Source organism: Coenobita brevimanus, chromosome 54 (assembly GCF_032717465.1).
Source record: "Coenobita brevimanus isolate Jiangsu-jjx chromosome 54, ASM3271746v2, whole genome shotgun sequence".
Taxonomy (NCBI): domain Eukaryota; kingdom Metazoa; phylum Arthropoda; class Malacostraca; order Decapoda; family Coenobitidae; genus Coenobita; species Coenobita brevimanus.
This window is the reverse complement of record NC_137007.1, coordinates 37,867,075-37,883,239: the sequence shown is the minus strand read 5'-3', so window position 1 is coordinate 37,883,239 and position 16,165 is coordinate 37,867,075. Positions and strand designations below refer to the sequence as shown.

General features: G+C 40.5%; 1 protein-coding gene across 1 annotated transcript in view; it reads left to right on the top strand.

The window, feature by feature from the left end:
• The first annotated feature begins 703 nt into the window (after positions 1-703).
• Positions 704-16,165, top strand: part of LOC145401104 (cubilin-like) — an 87,122-nt gene continuing 71,660 nt past the window's right edge. The window contains exons 1-4 of the mRNA XM_080273476.1: positions 704-802; positions 12,106-12,258; positions 13,614-13,778; positions 15,334-15,549. Of these exons, the coding sequence (XP_080129602.1) occupies positions 704-802; positions 12,106-12,258; positions 13,614-13,778; positions 15,334-15,549 (633 nt within the window). The remainder of the gene's footprint in view (positions 803-12,105; positions 12,259-13,613; positions 13,779-15,333; positions 15,550-16,165) is intronic.

Below are 16,165 nucleotides of genomic sequence, written 5' to 3'. Positions count from 1 at the left end.
CATCGTCTGGAGAAATCAATCATTAATTAAATCAGTCAACCCTGGAATAAAGTGATTAATTACACGGAAGAGAATACTGACGAGTAGTGTACAGAAGTAAGGACGTGGAAGAGGGCAACGTTGAAATCAGAATATTATAGATGTATTTAGGCTGAAGCGAGTATTAACACACACACACAAAAAAAAAAACGTGCCGGACTAGAAAATGAAAAAAAGTGCCAAGGAGCAAAATAAGCTGATATGAATGCGACACCACGACACCAGAATCCACAGACAACCCCAGTAGGTCATGCACAGGTCACTCCACCGCCCACATCACGCCGCTCATGTGCCACGCAGGGTCTATGGGTGCAGTGAGCAAGATGCCAGGCTAACTCTATTCATTCTGGTAATGTATTTCCCCCCAGTCATCTCTCTCTCTCTCTCTCTCTCTCTCTCTCTCTCTCTCTCTCTCTCTCTCTCTCTCTCTCTCTCTCTCTCTCACACACACACACACACACACACACACACACACACACACACACACACACACACACACACACACACACACACACACACACACACACACACACACACATAAAAGCAGAATGAAAAGGCAATTACTAGTATTAATTGTAAATTATATCCACTGTGGTCTATTTGGCACAGTATTTTCCGAGGTCATGGCGTTCAGACCCACTCCACCTCAGCGTCTCCTTCCTAGATGGACCCCACAGATGCCCTCCCACACGACCACCCCACCGTCCTCCTCCAGGGTCGTACCGCCGAGGATCGTGTTGATGGCCATGGCGGAAATGCGAGAGTCGTGGACATAATAATAATGATCTTGGAAATGTTAACTTTATCACTGTTACTTGAAGTGCCATCCCGCTGTACGTGGATACCTTGTGGTGCAGCAGCCATGATCTGCCCTTGCCCATCCACTCACTTCATCATGTTAGCACTCAGCGCAACGCCCAGTGCAAATACAGTACATCGTGGAAAACTGGGTATATATTCGTAGGAGATGAGGGGGAGAGGAGAGCTGCACCTCGTCCCCCAACATCCACGCTTAGTTCCTACAGTGTCCATGACGTACACTGTTTTGTATCTACAGGCAAAGAATTTCCTTTATCTTACAAACTATCTATCTATCTATCTATCTATTGCCAGACGCCTCAATCCCGTTTGGGGTGGCCACAAACAAATCGCCTCCAAGTCGCCCTGTCCCCCGCCATTTCACTGCCCTGCTCCCAACTCACACACCCCTCTCTCATATACCTCTCCACCCCATCCCTCCATCTCAAACTGTGGATAATATTTTAGGGTGATAGGGATAGGGGCTGTGCTCCCTTCCTGAACCCACAAAGTTCAGTGCTCGTAAGTGTTCCCAGCAAAGTATCTTTATTTTGTTATTATTATTATCCTCATCATCATCATCATCATTATTTGTATTACCGTATTCCTATTATTATCAGTGTTACTATTATTATTATTATTATTATTACTATTGTTATTATTTTTTATCATTATTATTAGTTATTTCTTTAATTATTGTTGTTATTATCTGATGTGTGCATATACATCAAAAATGTATGGAAAAATGTCCCTGGATTTATGTGTTGGTATCTAACTGTATATTATTGCAAATAATAATGAGACACAGAGAGACAGAGACAGACAGACAAAATGAATGTGTGTACGTGTCTATGTATTTATGTACGTAAGTGTGAGTAGTTTGTGAGACGTAATGTGTGTGTGTGTGTGTGTGTGTGTGTGTGTGTGTGTGTGTGTGTGTGTGTGATAAAAACAACACCTGGTCATCCACGCTGGAGGTTTGACAGCCAACTTCCACGTCACCCTTCTCCATACACTCGCCGTCGGTGGAGAGAGAGAGAGAGAGAGAGAGAGAGAGAGAGAGAGAGAGAGAGAGAGAGAGAGAGAGAGAGAGAGACGGAAACGGAGACACAGGCAGAGAATGAATATAAGAACAAATGAATATATTCCAGTAAAACTACTAGAATAAATCACCCCTAGGAGGAAAGAAAAGAGAAAAAATATATTTCAGTTCAGTTTTATCCTAAGTAGGTTGTATGTAATCTCGTTCACTAAATATCATTCTGTCCTACTCTCTCCATTGTTATGTTCATTTGTTATTCTGTGTTACTTTGTTTTGTTCCGACTGGGGAGACCGTAGCATTTTTTTTCTTAGCGATTTATTTTCCATACTGCACATCACTCTTCTCTTGCTTATTAAATGGAACAGATAATTTCTCTTCGACGGCTTGAATGGTTATTAAATGGTGATGTGGCCTGTTTTCCTGGACGCTGATGATGTCTTATTTGTGTGTGTGTGTGTGTGTGTGTGTGTGTGTGTGTGTGTGTGTGTGTGTGTGTTTCGTTTTCCCATATTCTGATACTGCCCACATCATATATTATACTAAGAATAGCATTAGGAGCATTCCGTTTGTGAAAGCTATAATTCTATCTCCCTGGCTATAACAGTCTTTCCTATTGTGAATAAAATCGACTGGAGGCAGCAGAAATAAAGTAATCGAATGGCTCCTGATTCAAGGGAGGGTGAATATCATGGCAAGAGCTTAAATGAATATGAACACAAATACTCTGAGATAATTTTTTCGGGGTCAGCTAGTATATAAGGCAATGTTAAAAAATATACAAATGTGCTGCATCTATAAATTGAAATAATAAATTAACTGGTGCAGCTTCAAAGGAATGTTATTTAGATTAAAAATATATGACGAAAATCTGTTTAAATTGACCATTAACGCGTAACCATATTTCAGTTAATGTATAAACCAGCCTGGAACCATTCAGCAAATCATATACGAGGCTCCACTTCAATACCGAACTCATAAAATATTATCGGGAAATTAAATGATGAGAGTTCTGGTGATTTAATGGTTAATGATGAAGGGTGCATGCCATAATGACCGAGGCTCTTATTCTCGTTGGTTAATGAAGCTCCCTAACACCTCTTCCTAAGCGATTTATTTTGCTTGTTAAACCTTACTGCCCTCCTTTCTGTGTTGCCTAAATCCTTGCAATATGGTCGCGTTCTGCATAAAAAACGTACAGAAGGATATCAGGCACCCATATCCAAAAATAAATCGCTAATGGAGATGTGTTACGGAAGTCAACTGACGAGAATACGGGCCAGGTGAGGTGTTGCTACTATTGCCTTTCCATCTGTGTGTACCTGTGCCTGGGGTCGAAACATAACCCCTTCAGTCTGATGAGGTATTTTTTTATTTCATTCTTGCCGCCTCCTCAGCTCTGTGCTTAGATTACGAGAGGTTTTTGGAAATGGAAGAATTGGATGTATCTTGCATTAACTCCTTTTTTTATGAGAGGTCTTTCTTAAATTGTATAAAATCGTCTGTCGGAAGCCTGCATAAAGTCCAAAAACTCTTCATTTCAATGAAAGGGTTATTCATGGTGGACATGTTACGTACGTCTTTGCCTGCTGTGACCTTCTTGGAGTTGAATGAAACTGTTTGTCGTAAGCTGGAATGAAAAATATAGTTTTTCTTCTCGGCCGAAGAGACAATCGTGACACTAATTAACATATGCTACTTGACGCACTGTCCTTCCTTAGGGAAATACAAAAAGCTAAGAGTAACCGTAAAACGATATGAATTAGCAGTTAGAGTATTACGTAGGTGATTTTAGCTATTGGCGTCCATATACATATTACCCTACGTTCACGCTCAGTTGGTTTTTTAATGGTGGTACTTATATAGGCTGCGGCAAACACATGCATTACATTGCTTTGGCTTTAAATGCATGCTCAAACTATTTCGCTATGTATCCAGCTATTTCCTATTCGTCAAATCAGTTCCTGTTTGGAGAAAATTACGAAGGCTCTGAAACTCACATACATAAGCAATAAAGTACCTTGACTCTAAGTCGTACCGGTAGTTGCTGCAAACACTTTCTTTCATAGCCAACCATTAGTATGTACTCTATCAGTCCATTCTAGTGACAGTTATAAAGACACACACACATACACACACACACACACACACACACACACACACACACACACACACACACACACACACACAGAATAAAGGTGTTCTCTGTCACACCTGTTCTGTAACACTTGCTTAAATTACACCTGTATCCGATCTGCCGCCGTCATTCCTTGTACACGTGCCATATCTGTCTGTCTGTCTGTCTGTCTGTCTGTCTCTCTCTCTCTCTCTCTCTCTCTCTCTCTCTCTCTCTCTCTCTCTCTCTCTCTCTCTCTCTCTCTCTCTCTCTCGCTATCTTTGTATATGTCTATCTATACGCGTGTCATCCAACATCACACTCCAGCACACCTAAACACCTGCAAACACCAGGCAATTTCTCCCCACATCTCAGGTATCAATTTTCGTGCCTAATGACGCTGCTAATATCACGTATCAGGTCAATATTTTCCTTCTTCCAAGCGTGTAATTTTTGACTGAGAGATTTTTATATTTTATTACGTATTTATTTTATTTACTGAGGGCATAGGAACAGACTTGATCATCCCATTCACTACAAGGGTTTAGTCCCAACTTTATAGTAATCGTCTGGTGACAGAAAGAATGAACTGAAAAATACATATGCTTTTTTGATTGAAGTCGTTCTTATTCAATTCAGCCCCTGGACGTATTTTTATTTAATTTTTTTGTGTAACCTACTTCCAGATTATTTTTATTCAGCATAGAAGAGATTTAAGAAAATCATTAACAAACCGAGAAAAGTGAAAAATGACTCCGTCTGACGCATTAGCATGCCTGAAATCCACGGAATTTAAAAAATGAGTGTATGAAGATGAAGGTTGTCAAAGCTCCATGAAAAATGAAAAGTTAGAATACGAGTAAATGAAGCCTGACTTGTTTACATATCAGTGCGTGTAAATAAAGAAATAAATGAGACTAGAGCCCGCCTGAAATTCATCAAATATGAAAAATACATGAAGCGACTAACCTTCACGCCTGTACGATAACTCCATGAACCCTAAATTATGTTTCATATTTTATTCTTGTTACTTTCAGACGATTTTACTCAGCTTAGGGAAAAACATCAGGCCGTAAAGGAGTTCATATTTCTAATCCCACTACCCCAAGTGGTTTCTTCAAAGTTAACGATATTATCTGGAAGTGGCAGAGAAATAAAATGAAACGCTAGGAAATACACCATCAGGTTGAAGGGGTTAAAGAAGGAATGTATGAAAATGAAAGTCAATCTTCCTGTCTGTCAATTGCCTTTCTGTCTGTTCGGTCGTGCCTCTGCCTTCTGTTCTTTTTTCTGTCCTTTTCGTCGTCTCTCTGTCTCTCTTCCGTCTTTTTATGTTATTCATCCGTTATCTCCACAACTAATCTTGATATACAGCATATATTTGTCCTCCATCGCCCTCTCCCTGTTCCTGTTCCTCAACCTCTCCCGTCTTTTTTTCCCCGTCCATCCCCTGTTTCTCCTACCTCTCCGTTTCGTTCTCCTTCTCATTCATTTTAACAATCTTCCTCATCATCCCTTCCCCTCATTCCTTTTCCACCTATCTCTCCTCCTCCCCCTCCGCTTCCTTCTCTCTCTCCTTCTCTCTTGCCCACTTCATCCTGTTCTCTTTCCCTCCTCCCTCATCCACTTGCCTCTCCTCTCCTCCCTCCCTCTCCTCCTCTCCCCCTTCTCCCTGACTTCTTCTCCTCCCTCAGCCTTTCCGCTCAGAAGCACCTGGTCACCTCCTCTCTAACACACACCCAACTACCTCGCCTTCACCGAGGAAATATTTGTGTGATGAAAAATGCATGCATGAATGAATAAATCGTAATTCACATGCATGAATAAATAATTTGAAACAAGAAAAGAAAGTGCTAAGAATTTTGTTTTGCTCTTTCCTTCGCTTCTTCTTCACTTTGTTGAATATTTTTGTATGTTGTTCCAATAGGAGATTATTTAACTTGCGTGGGACTAAATCGGTCTAGCCCAGAATTATTAAATACGCTTAGGAATTATCCGATTTAGCTCAAGGACGTTTTCCACATTTTATTCATATTTTTCCGGATGATTTTATTCACCTTCAGGAAACCATTAACATCAATGAATCCCTTCACTACGACAGGCCCTTCCAAAGTAGAATAATTTTGCTGGGTATTGCCTGAATAGCCACTTCAGTAAGAACATGTATCTCTTTATGTTTTTCTAGGAACTTTCAATTTACCGGAGTGAAAAATAATCTGGAGGTAGAAAGAGTATAATAAAAATAGGTGTCTTCATCCCAAATATATTTTCCTTTAATTTTCCTGTCAATACTTTAATTCAAATTTTCCACATCAGGATACATTTTTTTCTGTTTTGGTTAAAAAAGTTGTTCCTAAGATATACAAGTAGTGCCAGGCGCAACAAACCTCTCCCGACATCAGTTATTTTATTGCTCTTAGAGAACAAAGATCTATCTATCTATCTATCTATTGCCAGACGCCTCAATCCCGTTTGGGGTGGCCACAAACAAATCGCCTCCAAGTCGCCCTGTCCCCGGCCATTTCACTACCCTGCTCCCAACAAAGATCATGGTGCCAAATGAAAGCCCATTCATGGTACCAAATGAAAGGTCATAAAAGACTTCCTATATGATGATAATAGTAAATATCTTTATTTTCAACCTTTTTCAAGTTATAGCCCTCTGAAAATCCGTGATCTTGAGTCTGACCTTTCAATGTCACTCAAGGTCAAAGATCTTACTGCCAAATGAAAGCCTATATGAGACTTCCCATATCTTGATGACAGTAAATATATATCTTCAACCGTTTTCATGTTATAGCCCTCTGAATTACAGTGACCTTGAGTTTGACCTTTCATGGTCACTAAAGGTCAAAGGTCTTGCTGCCAAATGAAAGTCCTTATGGGAGTTCCTGTATGCTGATAATAATAAATATCTCAATCTCATCAGCCGGTTTCAAGGTATGGCCCTCTGAAAATCCGTGCCCTTGATTTTGACGTTTCATGGTCACTCCATTACCTCCAAAATTTAATCACTTCCTTTTTGGGCCAGTGCCCACATACCTTGAAAGTTTCATGTAATTTCATTCAACCGTTTTTCCTTAATGTTGCTAACAAACAAACAAGGAAACTCGGCCAAAAACAATATCTCGCCGAACTCCTTCCCGGGCGAGGAAACACACACACACACACACACACACACACACACACACACACACACACACACACACACACACACACACTCTGAAATAGTAGGATCAAAATACAAAGCACGATATATGCAGTAGGTCGATGCACAAGTTTAGTAGAGACAGACAGACAGACAGACAGAGAAAGATTACTCAAGACGTTATGAAATTTTGTGGAAGGATGGGCCATGGGCCAAGAAAGAAATTATTAAATTTGGGAATGGATCCGGATGCGGATCCGGAGTATCCCTTAAAATATCTCCAAAACTTTTCCATGAATTTCAATTAAGTTATGATGAAAGGTGGTCCATAGACCAAGAAATAATTGGTTAAATTTGGGGGCAGATACGGATCCGGATCCGGATCCCTTCCCTTTTAATGGCAATGGCATTGGCGGAGGTATGCGCTAACTGAAAGTTTTCTAGTTCCAAATAATATTCCATATTTTTGGCATGTTTTAAGCAGACCATTTTATTCTGATTTGAGTAGAATTTTCTAACTGGAGAGACTGTGTATACAATTCATTAACCCTTTTATAAATATAGGTCCATTGCCAAGGTGAAATTGTTTGTAGCAAGGAAGTAACAAAAACCGTCATGGTACTGAATTGGATAAAATGTTTTCTTCATGATATAGTACCTTCATTAAAAGTATTCAGATCAGCCTCTTCAGATTGATGATGCCATTTGAATTCTGGGTGATAAAAACCTGTATACGATATTATTCCCTTTAGACGATACCCTCGTAATGAAGGGATTAAGGCCATGTTATGAGGATTATGACGATACTGTTTCAAACCATTTGCAATCATTGGTTACGTTAAAATAGAAATAAAGTTCACTCTCATGAATACGAGAAAATTAATGAGAATCTGATGAAGAAACTTATTCGCCTAACTTTCACTTAGTCAGCCTATCTTTCTATCTGCCCATCTGTCTGTCTGTCTTTTTATCTGTCTATCTATCTATAGTTTTTCTTTCTTTCTCTCTGTATCTATCCATCTGTCTGTCTATCGATATACGTCATGAGCATAATGCAGTACAGCATCACTGGATAATTTTGCATATTTTGAAGGAAATCCGTGTAGGGAAGTCTGTGAATTACGCTTGTATTCAAATCAGATAGCCTGGAGATAACGCAGTAATAACACTTCAGGCATTATCAAGTTCACCTGACGTAACACCTGTCTCTTCATATCTACTCTACTCCACACCTGCCTCTCCATAATTGTCTCTCGTCCTCATCCCTGTCTCGCTCCACACTCGCTTCACTCCAGCATCATCCTCTCGTTCTCAAATCTGCGTCACTCTACACCTGTCTATTTACACCTGCCTCTCCACACCTGTCTTCCATCCCCACTCCTGCTTCACTCCACACCTGTCTTCCATCCCCACTCCTGCTTCACTCCACACCTGTCTGTTGACACCATCCTCTCTCACACCGGTCTCACCCCATACCTGTCTCCCCACACCTGTCTGTCGTCCTCTCACACACACACACACACACACACACACACACACACACACACACACACACCTAATCAAACCAAACCAAACTAAAGTAACCACTACCTCTCACAACTGCCTCAACACACACACACACACCTGAACGACCCAAAGCCATCGCCATCAATTAAACGAGCCACGTAATTCACTCCATATTGATCCCAAAACGCCCAAACTGAGGGAGGTAATATCCGGCTCTTGATACTGAACACCTGTGGGACCGTAGGTATAGGGTTGCCAATGGGGTGGATTTGTAACGACTTTTATTCAACCCCTTCAGTCCGATGACGTATAGATAGATAAATATAGATAGGTAGAGAAAAAGAAAGATTGATGGATGGATAGATAGACTGATAAAGATAGATAAATAGACTGAATGACTGTTTGGTTGAATGACGGATCTTTATTTCTCGGTGTCTGCAGACGATTCAGCTCAGATTTCTCGAACTGAATTGGTTATATTTACCTTTTGTTAACCTTTGAACACAAGAGGTCTTTCCTACGGTGAATAAAATCGTCTATAAATAGCAGAAGACAAAGTGGAACAAGACGTCATCAGATTCAAAAAGTTAGCCCTTCCATCTGGCACGGCTGGAGGTGCACTGGTTAGTACATCCAGCTCGGGGCTAGAAGAACCAGAGTGCGAAGCTCGGACCGGTCATGTGGTGGACCCATTTCGTCTCCCCCTTGTCCCATTTCACTCAAGCGGTATAAGCAAGGACCATGAAGGATATCGTGTTACATGAAAAGCTACAGGATCAAAATATAGGTAGTATGTTGTCAGCTCAGACGTTTACTGGAAGGAGAAAGTTTTTTTTGTTGGAAATAAAACTATAATCTTGATATCAAAATATGAAAATGTCTTCAGTTCAGATTTTTTTCCCCTGCAGTCACAGTACATCATCTATACTGTATTCATGGTGCTACTTGGACGATTTAATATAGCTTTAGAGAGCACCCTGGAAACATAGATGTAAATGAAGCCTGTATATAGCCCTTCCGGATTTTAAAAAAAAATCTATGTTAAACTGAATAAAATATCTGTAGTTAAAAGGAATTAAAACTAGCGTACGCCCTTGGTCTGAACGAGTTACTCTATTGGAAATAACTGCTACCAGGAATTATGGAGAACCTTACATTCGCCGTGAAATAAAAAAATGCAAATCTCTTTCCACCCCGAAAATTTTACATATGGAGATGCAGAAATTATGAAGAAAGTGAAAACAAGTATTCCCTGGCACACAGCAGTCGAAAAAACATACACAGCTGCACTGAAGGAGTTTATGAGGCGAGGGACCATCACATCAGTGTCGGAGTGAGAATGGCTTTGGACATACTGCGTCTTATGATTTTTCTGTGTCCGTAATTAGCTTTATTCCTTCTTGTGATGCTCATTAACATCCTTGAGATTCAGGAGTTATACCCACGAGCCAAAGTAACATGAGGTTGCAACAGTTTAAGCCGGACTCTGACCTTCTTTTGATACGAACAGAGAACTTTATGAATGAATAGATAAATACACAAGCGAATAAATAGACAGGCAGGTAAAGAGATAGACAGTGAAGGAGGGAAGGGAGCAGAGGAGTTATGGTGATGGATTAAATGTGAAAGTGTGGCTTCCCTAGATTTATTTGTACATGTCGATTACGTTGGTGGATCTTAAGGAAAAACACAACAAACATAACCCTGATCACAACTACAGTTTATTTGTCCTCAGATACATTTAACAGGAAATGTAAGATCCACACGACGCAGCCATAAGGTTGGAAAATGCATATGTTTGTTTAATTTCATTGTTACGGACTTATAATTTATACGTTTTTTTTTTTTCTTTTAAGACTACTTGAGAACTCTGATAACAGAAAAAGGTAAGAAATATCTGAGTACATACCAAAAGACTACTATTCGTACAATACTAATGTTGTCTACTACGGTACTTCTCTTACTTAATTTATCGTCATTCGTTTAGTGTTTGACGTTTTGTAATGTATGCCTTATCATTTATGCCATCCTGTATAATTAACCCTCATGTTCAGTATTTATTTGAACGGATGATTTGGCTCTCTGTACATATCGGCATTTTGTGCATCATACCATTGCATATATATCCCCCCTACAATTATCCATCGTGTACAATTTTCTAACAATTTTCGGTGATGATTAATTGTTCCAGGAGATTGAATGATATGTGAAAGATTGAGTGGTTGATTTCTTTGGTCATGCTATTGATATTTCTCTCAGCTTCTTTTTCCTTATTTCTTGAACCTACTTCTGCCCATCTTGAAGTGGGAAAAATACTCATTGATGATGGTGGTGGTGGCGGTGATAGCGGTGTATAGTACTCGTATACGTGGAGCTGCAGGTGTGTATGTGTGTGGCGCTGCAGGTGTCACTGGTGTAAAATGTACCACCAATTTTCTAGTACAAACGATCAGCAACAAAAGTTCACCTCTAATAGTCCTCTGAGTCACCTTCGCTCTCAGGGCATGCCCGGTACTTTCCACTCTGACGCATCAAAGAAAGGAGATCCATAACAATATAGGCAAAGGAACATCCAAGGCACTTTCAGCTTAGAAATACTGTATAAGAAAGAGAAATGGCAAGTATAAAATAGATGAATTATTAGACGAACTTTGTACTTCCGTTTTAGGGATACTGACCAGGACTGGACAATGAGAAGTAGCCTACTGTATGAAATATTACACTAACTTTTTTCCTGACTGAACACTATACCATACGTGTGATTTCAGCCAAAGGATTTTATTTTCCATTTGTTTCTCGTTACCTTTGGATGATATAATTCTTTTTTTTTTTTTCGAGACTGAAGGAATATTATTAGCCTTCATTAGCTCCTTTAGTACGAGAGGTTTTTCCTAACTTGTGAAAAAAAAAAAAAGTGTTTGGAGATTTCAAAAAAAATATATATATATATATATATATATATATATATATATATATATATATATATATATATATATATATATATATATAAAGGTAATCTTACCGAAATGGATACAATTTGTCAATGTATTTCGGAAGTGATCAGTTTCGTGTAGGTGAAACTGCATAATTATATTTACACAGCGTTGCAGCAGCAGAGAGTGCGGTTTGCAGGTGTAGAGTCATGTGGTGTCACAAGTATTTAATGTGTGTGGTGTTGCTCGTTTGCAATTGTGTGGTGTTGGAAGTAGAGATGTGTGGTGTTGTAGGTGTACAATTGTATGATTTTGCAACAGTACAGTGTGTGGTTTCCAGACGTATAATTTAGCAACAGTCTATGATGGTGATAATAATAAGGTTTTGGAAAGAGAGGGAGAGAGAGAGAGAGAAAGAGAGAGAGAGGGGGGGGAGGGAGATGGACAGACAGATAGAATGATAGATTAACTGAAAAACAAAGTGACAGAAACCTAGAAATATATAATAATCATGTGGTGGTGCAGGTGTCAGCGGTTCGGCCCCAGCTGGAAAGCCTGAAGCAGACGGACCTGGGTTACCTGGTGGCCAACTTATCCCAGGTGGCTCGCACTGTGGCCTCAAACTCGTGGATCGCCAGCAACGTAAACTCCCTCAACACCACCGTTTCCAGGAACAAGGTTAGTAGCCCATGATTACAATAATTCTCTAAACACGAGGAAAATTATCCAAGAGTCTAGTAACTTTATCTAATTCTCCAAACACCAGGACAGTTGTTTCTGATTCCAGTAACTTTAACAACTTCAGCATTACCGTCTCCAGAAACAAGGTTAGTAGCCCAAGATTCTGGTTATTCTTCTAACAGAAGGACTGTTGGCCAGGATTCCAGTAGTTTTACATCAGCACCACTGTCTCAGAAGCAAGGTTTGTAGCCTAAGCTTCCAGTTATTCTTCAAATAATTCCCTGAGTAAAAGGACCGGTGCTTAAGATTTCAGTAACTTAAACTACCTTAATACCATCATCTCCAGGAGGTAGGTTAATACAGCCCAAGATTTAATGGATTCTTCAAACACATGGATATTTTTTTCCAGATTCCAGTAACTTTGCCTCGGTGCCATTATCGCGAAAAATAAGGTGCTACACCAACAGAAACCAAGCAACCTCTACTGCATTTCTCTCAATGGACGCAGAAGGTTAGCCTAGTAATTTCAAAGCAGGCAACACTGACGGCAATATTCTGTGGCTGAATGAAGCCATCAGTGGCTGTTGCTGAGGATTCATTACACTGATTATATGTCATAGTCGTTCGAGGGAGAAGCAGAAGAGGCGTGAGAATTTTTGTTGAGCACTGTACATGCTATAGTCATTCTTTTTTCACTTGACGGAATTATGCCATTCCCATTACTTGACTACTAAGTTGTGCTTGCATGAAATTCGATGAGCTTATGAGTTAGGAAGAAGTCTCCTTGATCACTAGTCAGATCAGCAGTCCAGTCTCACTACAACTGGCCACCAACTGAGTTGGAAGAGGTTAGGGATCTTCATTAAGATAAAAACAAACGCGATTTAGTAGTATCGGCAACAAAAATCGTGTTACCTCTCCTTTCAGTCTCTTCATGGACTTTATACTCTTTTCATTGCATCTTGGCGCAAGTTACCAATTCTCTATCTTGAATGCTGAGTTGCACAAACAACTTAACACTGGAATATGGTTCTAATCACAAGGCATTGCTGTGGAAGGAATCTTGAGTCGTTGTCTTGCCTTTGCTGCTGAACCACAGGCAGGAAATAAGCTGCAAAAGATCAAAAATATCCGCCTATAGTAAACTTGCAGCAACCAAGACTGGTGACCTTATGTGGCTATAGAGCACTGTTAGTAGTTCCGCTATATTTGATTACAAGGGATTTTTTTTTTTTTTTCCGAAGTGCATGGGAAGAGGAGCAAGAGAAGCGAGAGACCATTTGCTGCCAACTGTACTGCCGAAAGCACCATGATCTCGTTCTTTATCCATATTTCTTTTTATCAACACACAGGCGGACGTAGCGAACCTCCAGACCCAAGTGACGACCATCCAGAACCGCCTTGACCCACTGATAACCAACGTGTCCCGCCTCAGCACACAGGTTGGCCTCATCACACCCGATGCAGGGCAGAGGCTACAGCAGATCAACAGCGTCATTGCGTCCTTGCAGCAGGCGGTAGGTGTTCTCTCTGTATTTCTGGGTGTAGGTGTATTTGGGTTTGTTTTTGTGTACCGACAGTCTTCGTATTAAAGACTAAGCTGAATAAAATAGTGGAATAGTGAAAGTGAAGAAAAGGAGGAAGAAGAAAGATCATTTTAAAAAACACACGGTAGCATAGGAACACCTTATCAATTTTTTTTATTTACTCGTACAAATCCTCTCTCCTAACTAATAGCCAACCCAGTTCAGTGATAAGGTTTGGCAAATATGAAAGATAAACAAAATTCTGTTGATGATCCTTCCCCGCAAGACGCATAGTCATCTTCTTTTCATGAGCTAGGGAACACCTGAAAGTTCTTGTATACACTGGCTTGCTTGGCAGACATTTGAAAATAATTAAGATTTTCCCTCAGCACCGATGTTTGTCATGAGCCAAGATCGCTGCTGTGCATTAGACCACTATTCAGGAAGCGTTTGCATTGGGGTTCAGATATGTGTGTCTGCGAGCGCGCGTTTATGTGTGTGTGTGTGTGTGTGAGAGAGAGAGAGAGACTGCATTTACTTTCATGAGTGAAAGTGATGTATGTGATCAGGTATGACTCTCTCTCTCTCTCTCTCTCTCTCTTATATATATATATATATATATATATATATATATATATATATATATATATATATATATATATATATATATACACACACACATATTAGCAGGGATATTCTGCGTTGCCGGGGTAAAACCCTTTTCTCGTGCATAACTGTACTGCCTGGTATCGTGGACAGTTACTCCCCGTTTGAGAGAAAACCTCCTGGACCCCTTTTTACCCACTCAGCCTGTTTCTTCGTGAGCCTATTTCCACAGGGATATATTCCCCATGGACCTAATCTTACCATGGACCTATTTTCCTACTACTCACCCACTCACCAACCCCTCGCACCCACCCAGCTCTCCCACCCAACCACCCTGCTCACCCACGCACCCACACTCACCTACACATTCTGTCCACCCACTCACCCACCCAAGCTTCCCTACCAGTCCCACCCTCCACATCCACTTATCCACCCAACCATATCCACCCTCTCCACCCTCCCTGCCCACCTCATCAATCCGTTCACCCATCCGTCCCGTTGTCGATTTGGCTGTTGAAAACTCTACGGTAACTGGCTACCATGTTTCCACCATGTTGGCATGATTATTTCTAACTAATCATAATCTTTACCATCAGGGGCACCACTTCAGAAAATGCAATGTACACCTTTAAATTCATCGTAAAAAGCTACACCTGTTAGAGCTGTTTATAGCGTCCTATATGCATCCTCCTCGCTTTGCATAGGGGACAGATAGACAGACAGACAGAAAAATATTATTTTTTTTATACATTTTGCCGATATACACGTATGTGTATGAACTTTAGAGTGAGATTTTGGATTATTCGACACAGGAATTGATAGTCTGCCGTGATATTTCTGAACTTAGATTTTTTTAACATAGTAGTGGAATCCCGCAACTTAATGCTAATGTCTCAATATATAGCCAACAAAAAGTTCGCTGACTACCCACCGCCAACAGACCACTGCCAACGCTGCGTCTGTGCGTGCGGTGACGGAGGTGACGGTGCCACAGATCAGACAGACCCTCGTTCAGCTGCAGTCGGGGTTGTCCAGCCTGCCACAACTTCAGACCAGACTAGCGGCACTGGAGAACTCTACCTCATTTGTGTCTACAGTCAGTGCCAACTCGACCACCGGAGTCTCTAGTGTAGCTCTGTCACTCCTGCACAGGGAGGTAAGTAGTCTTGTTACCAGTATATGCATATCGCTCATGAAGATTGTAAGTTGTACTATGTATTATACGTCTGAACAGAATGTAAAAATATAAAGTGACAGATAAATAGAGAGATAAAGACATAAATAAACAGATTGATAGATAGGTCAGATGGCGGATAATCTGAGTTTTCAACTTGTACGTTGTATTGTGACAAATCTCATGTGCCAGAAACTGTTATAGAAAGAGCTGAGAATGTCTCCTGGTGTATGAAGGAAGGAATAATAAGGATTTAGCACCAAGCTATGATATGACTATATTGCACAGTAGGAGGAGAGGGGAATATAAACCCGGAAAAAACAGGGATATATCAAGAAGAGAGGTAGGACAGAAGAGCAGAAGAGGACGGTAAGGAGAGAATGACAGGAGACAAGAAGGTCTCCCATCCTCCTCATGCTTTTTTTTTTTTTTTTTTCCGACCATAACACTTAATCAGTGATAAGTAAGCTTGGTTCCGTCCGATAATGTCAGGGAACGAACTTTATTGTGTGAACGTGAAATGACCAGGTACAAAGATATTCCCCCTGAACTGTCCCATGTGTGCTTACAGGCAAACAGGTATTACCGCTGATAAACT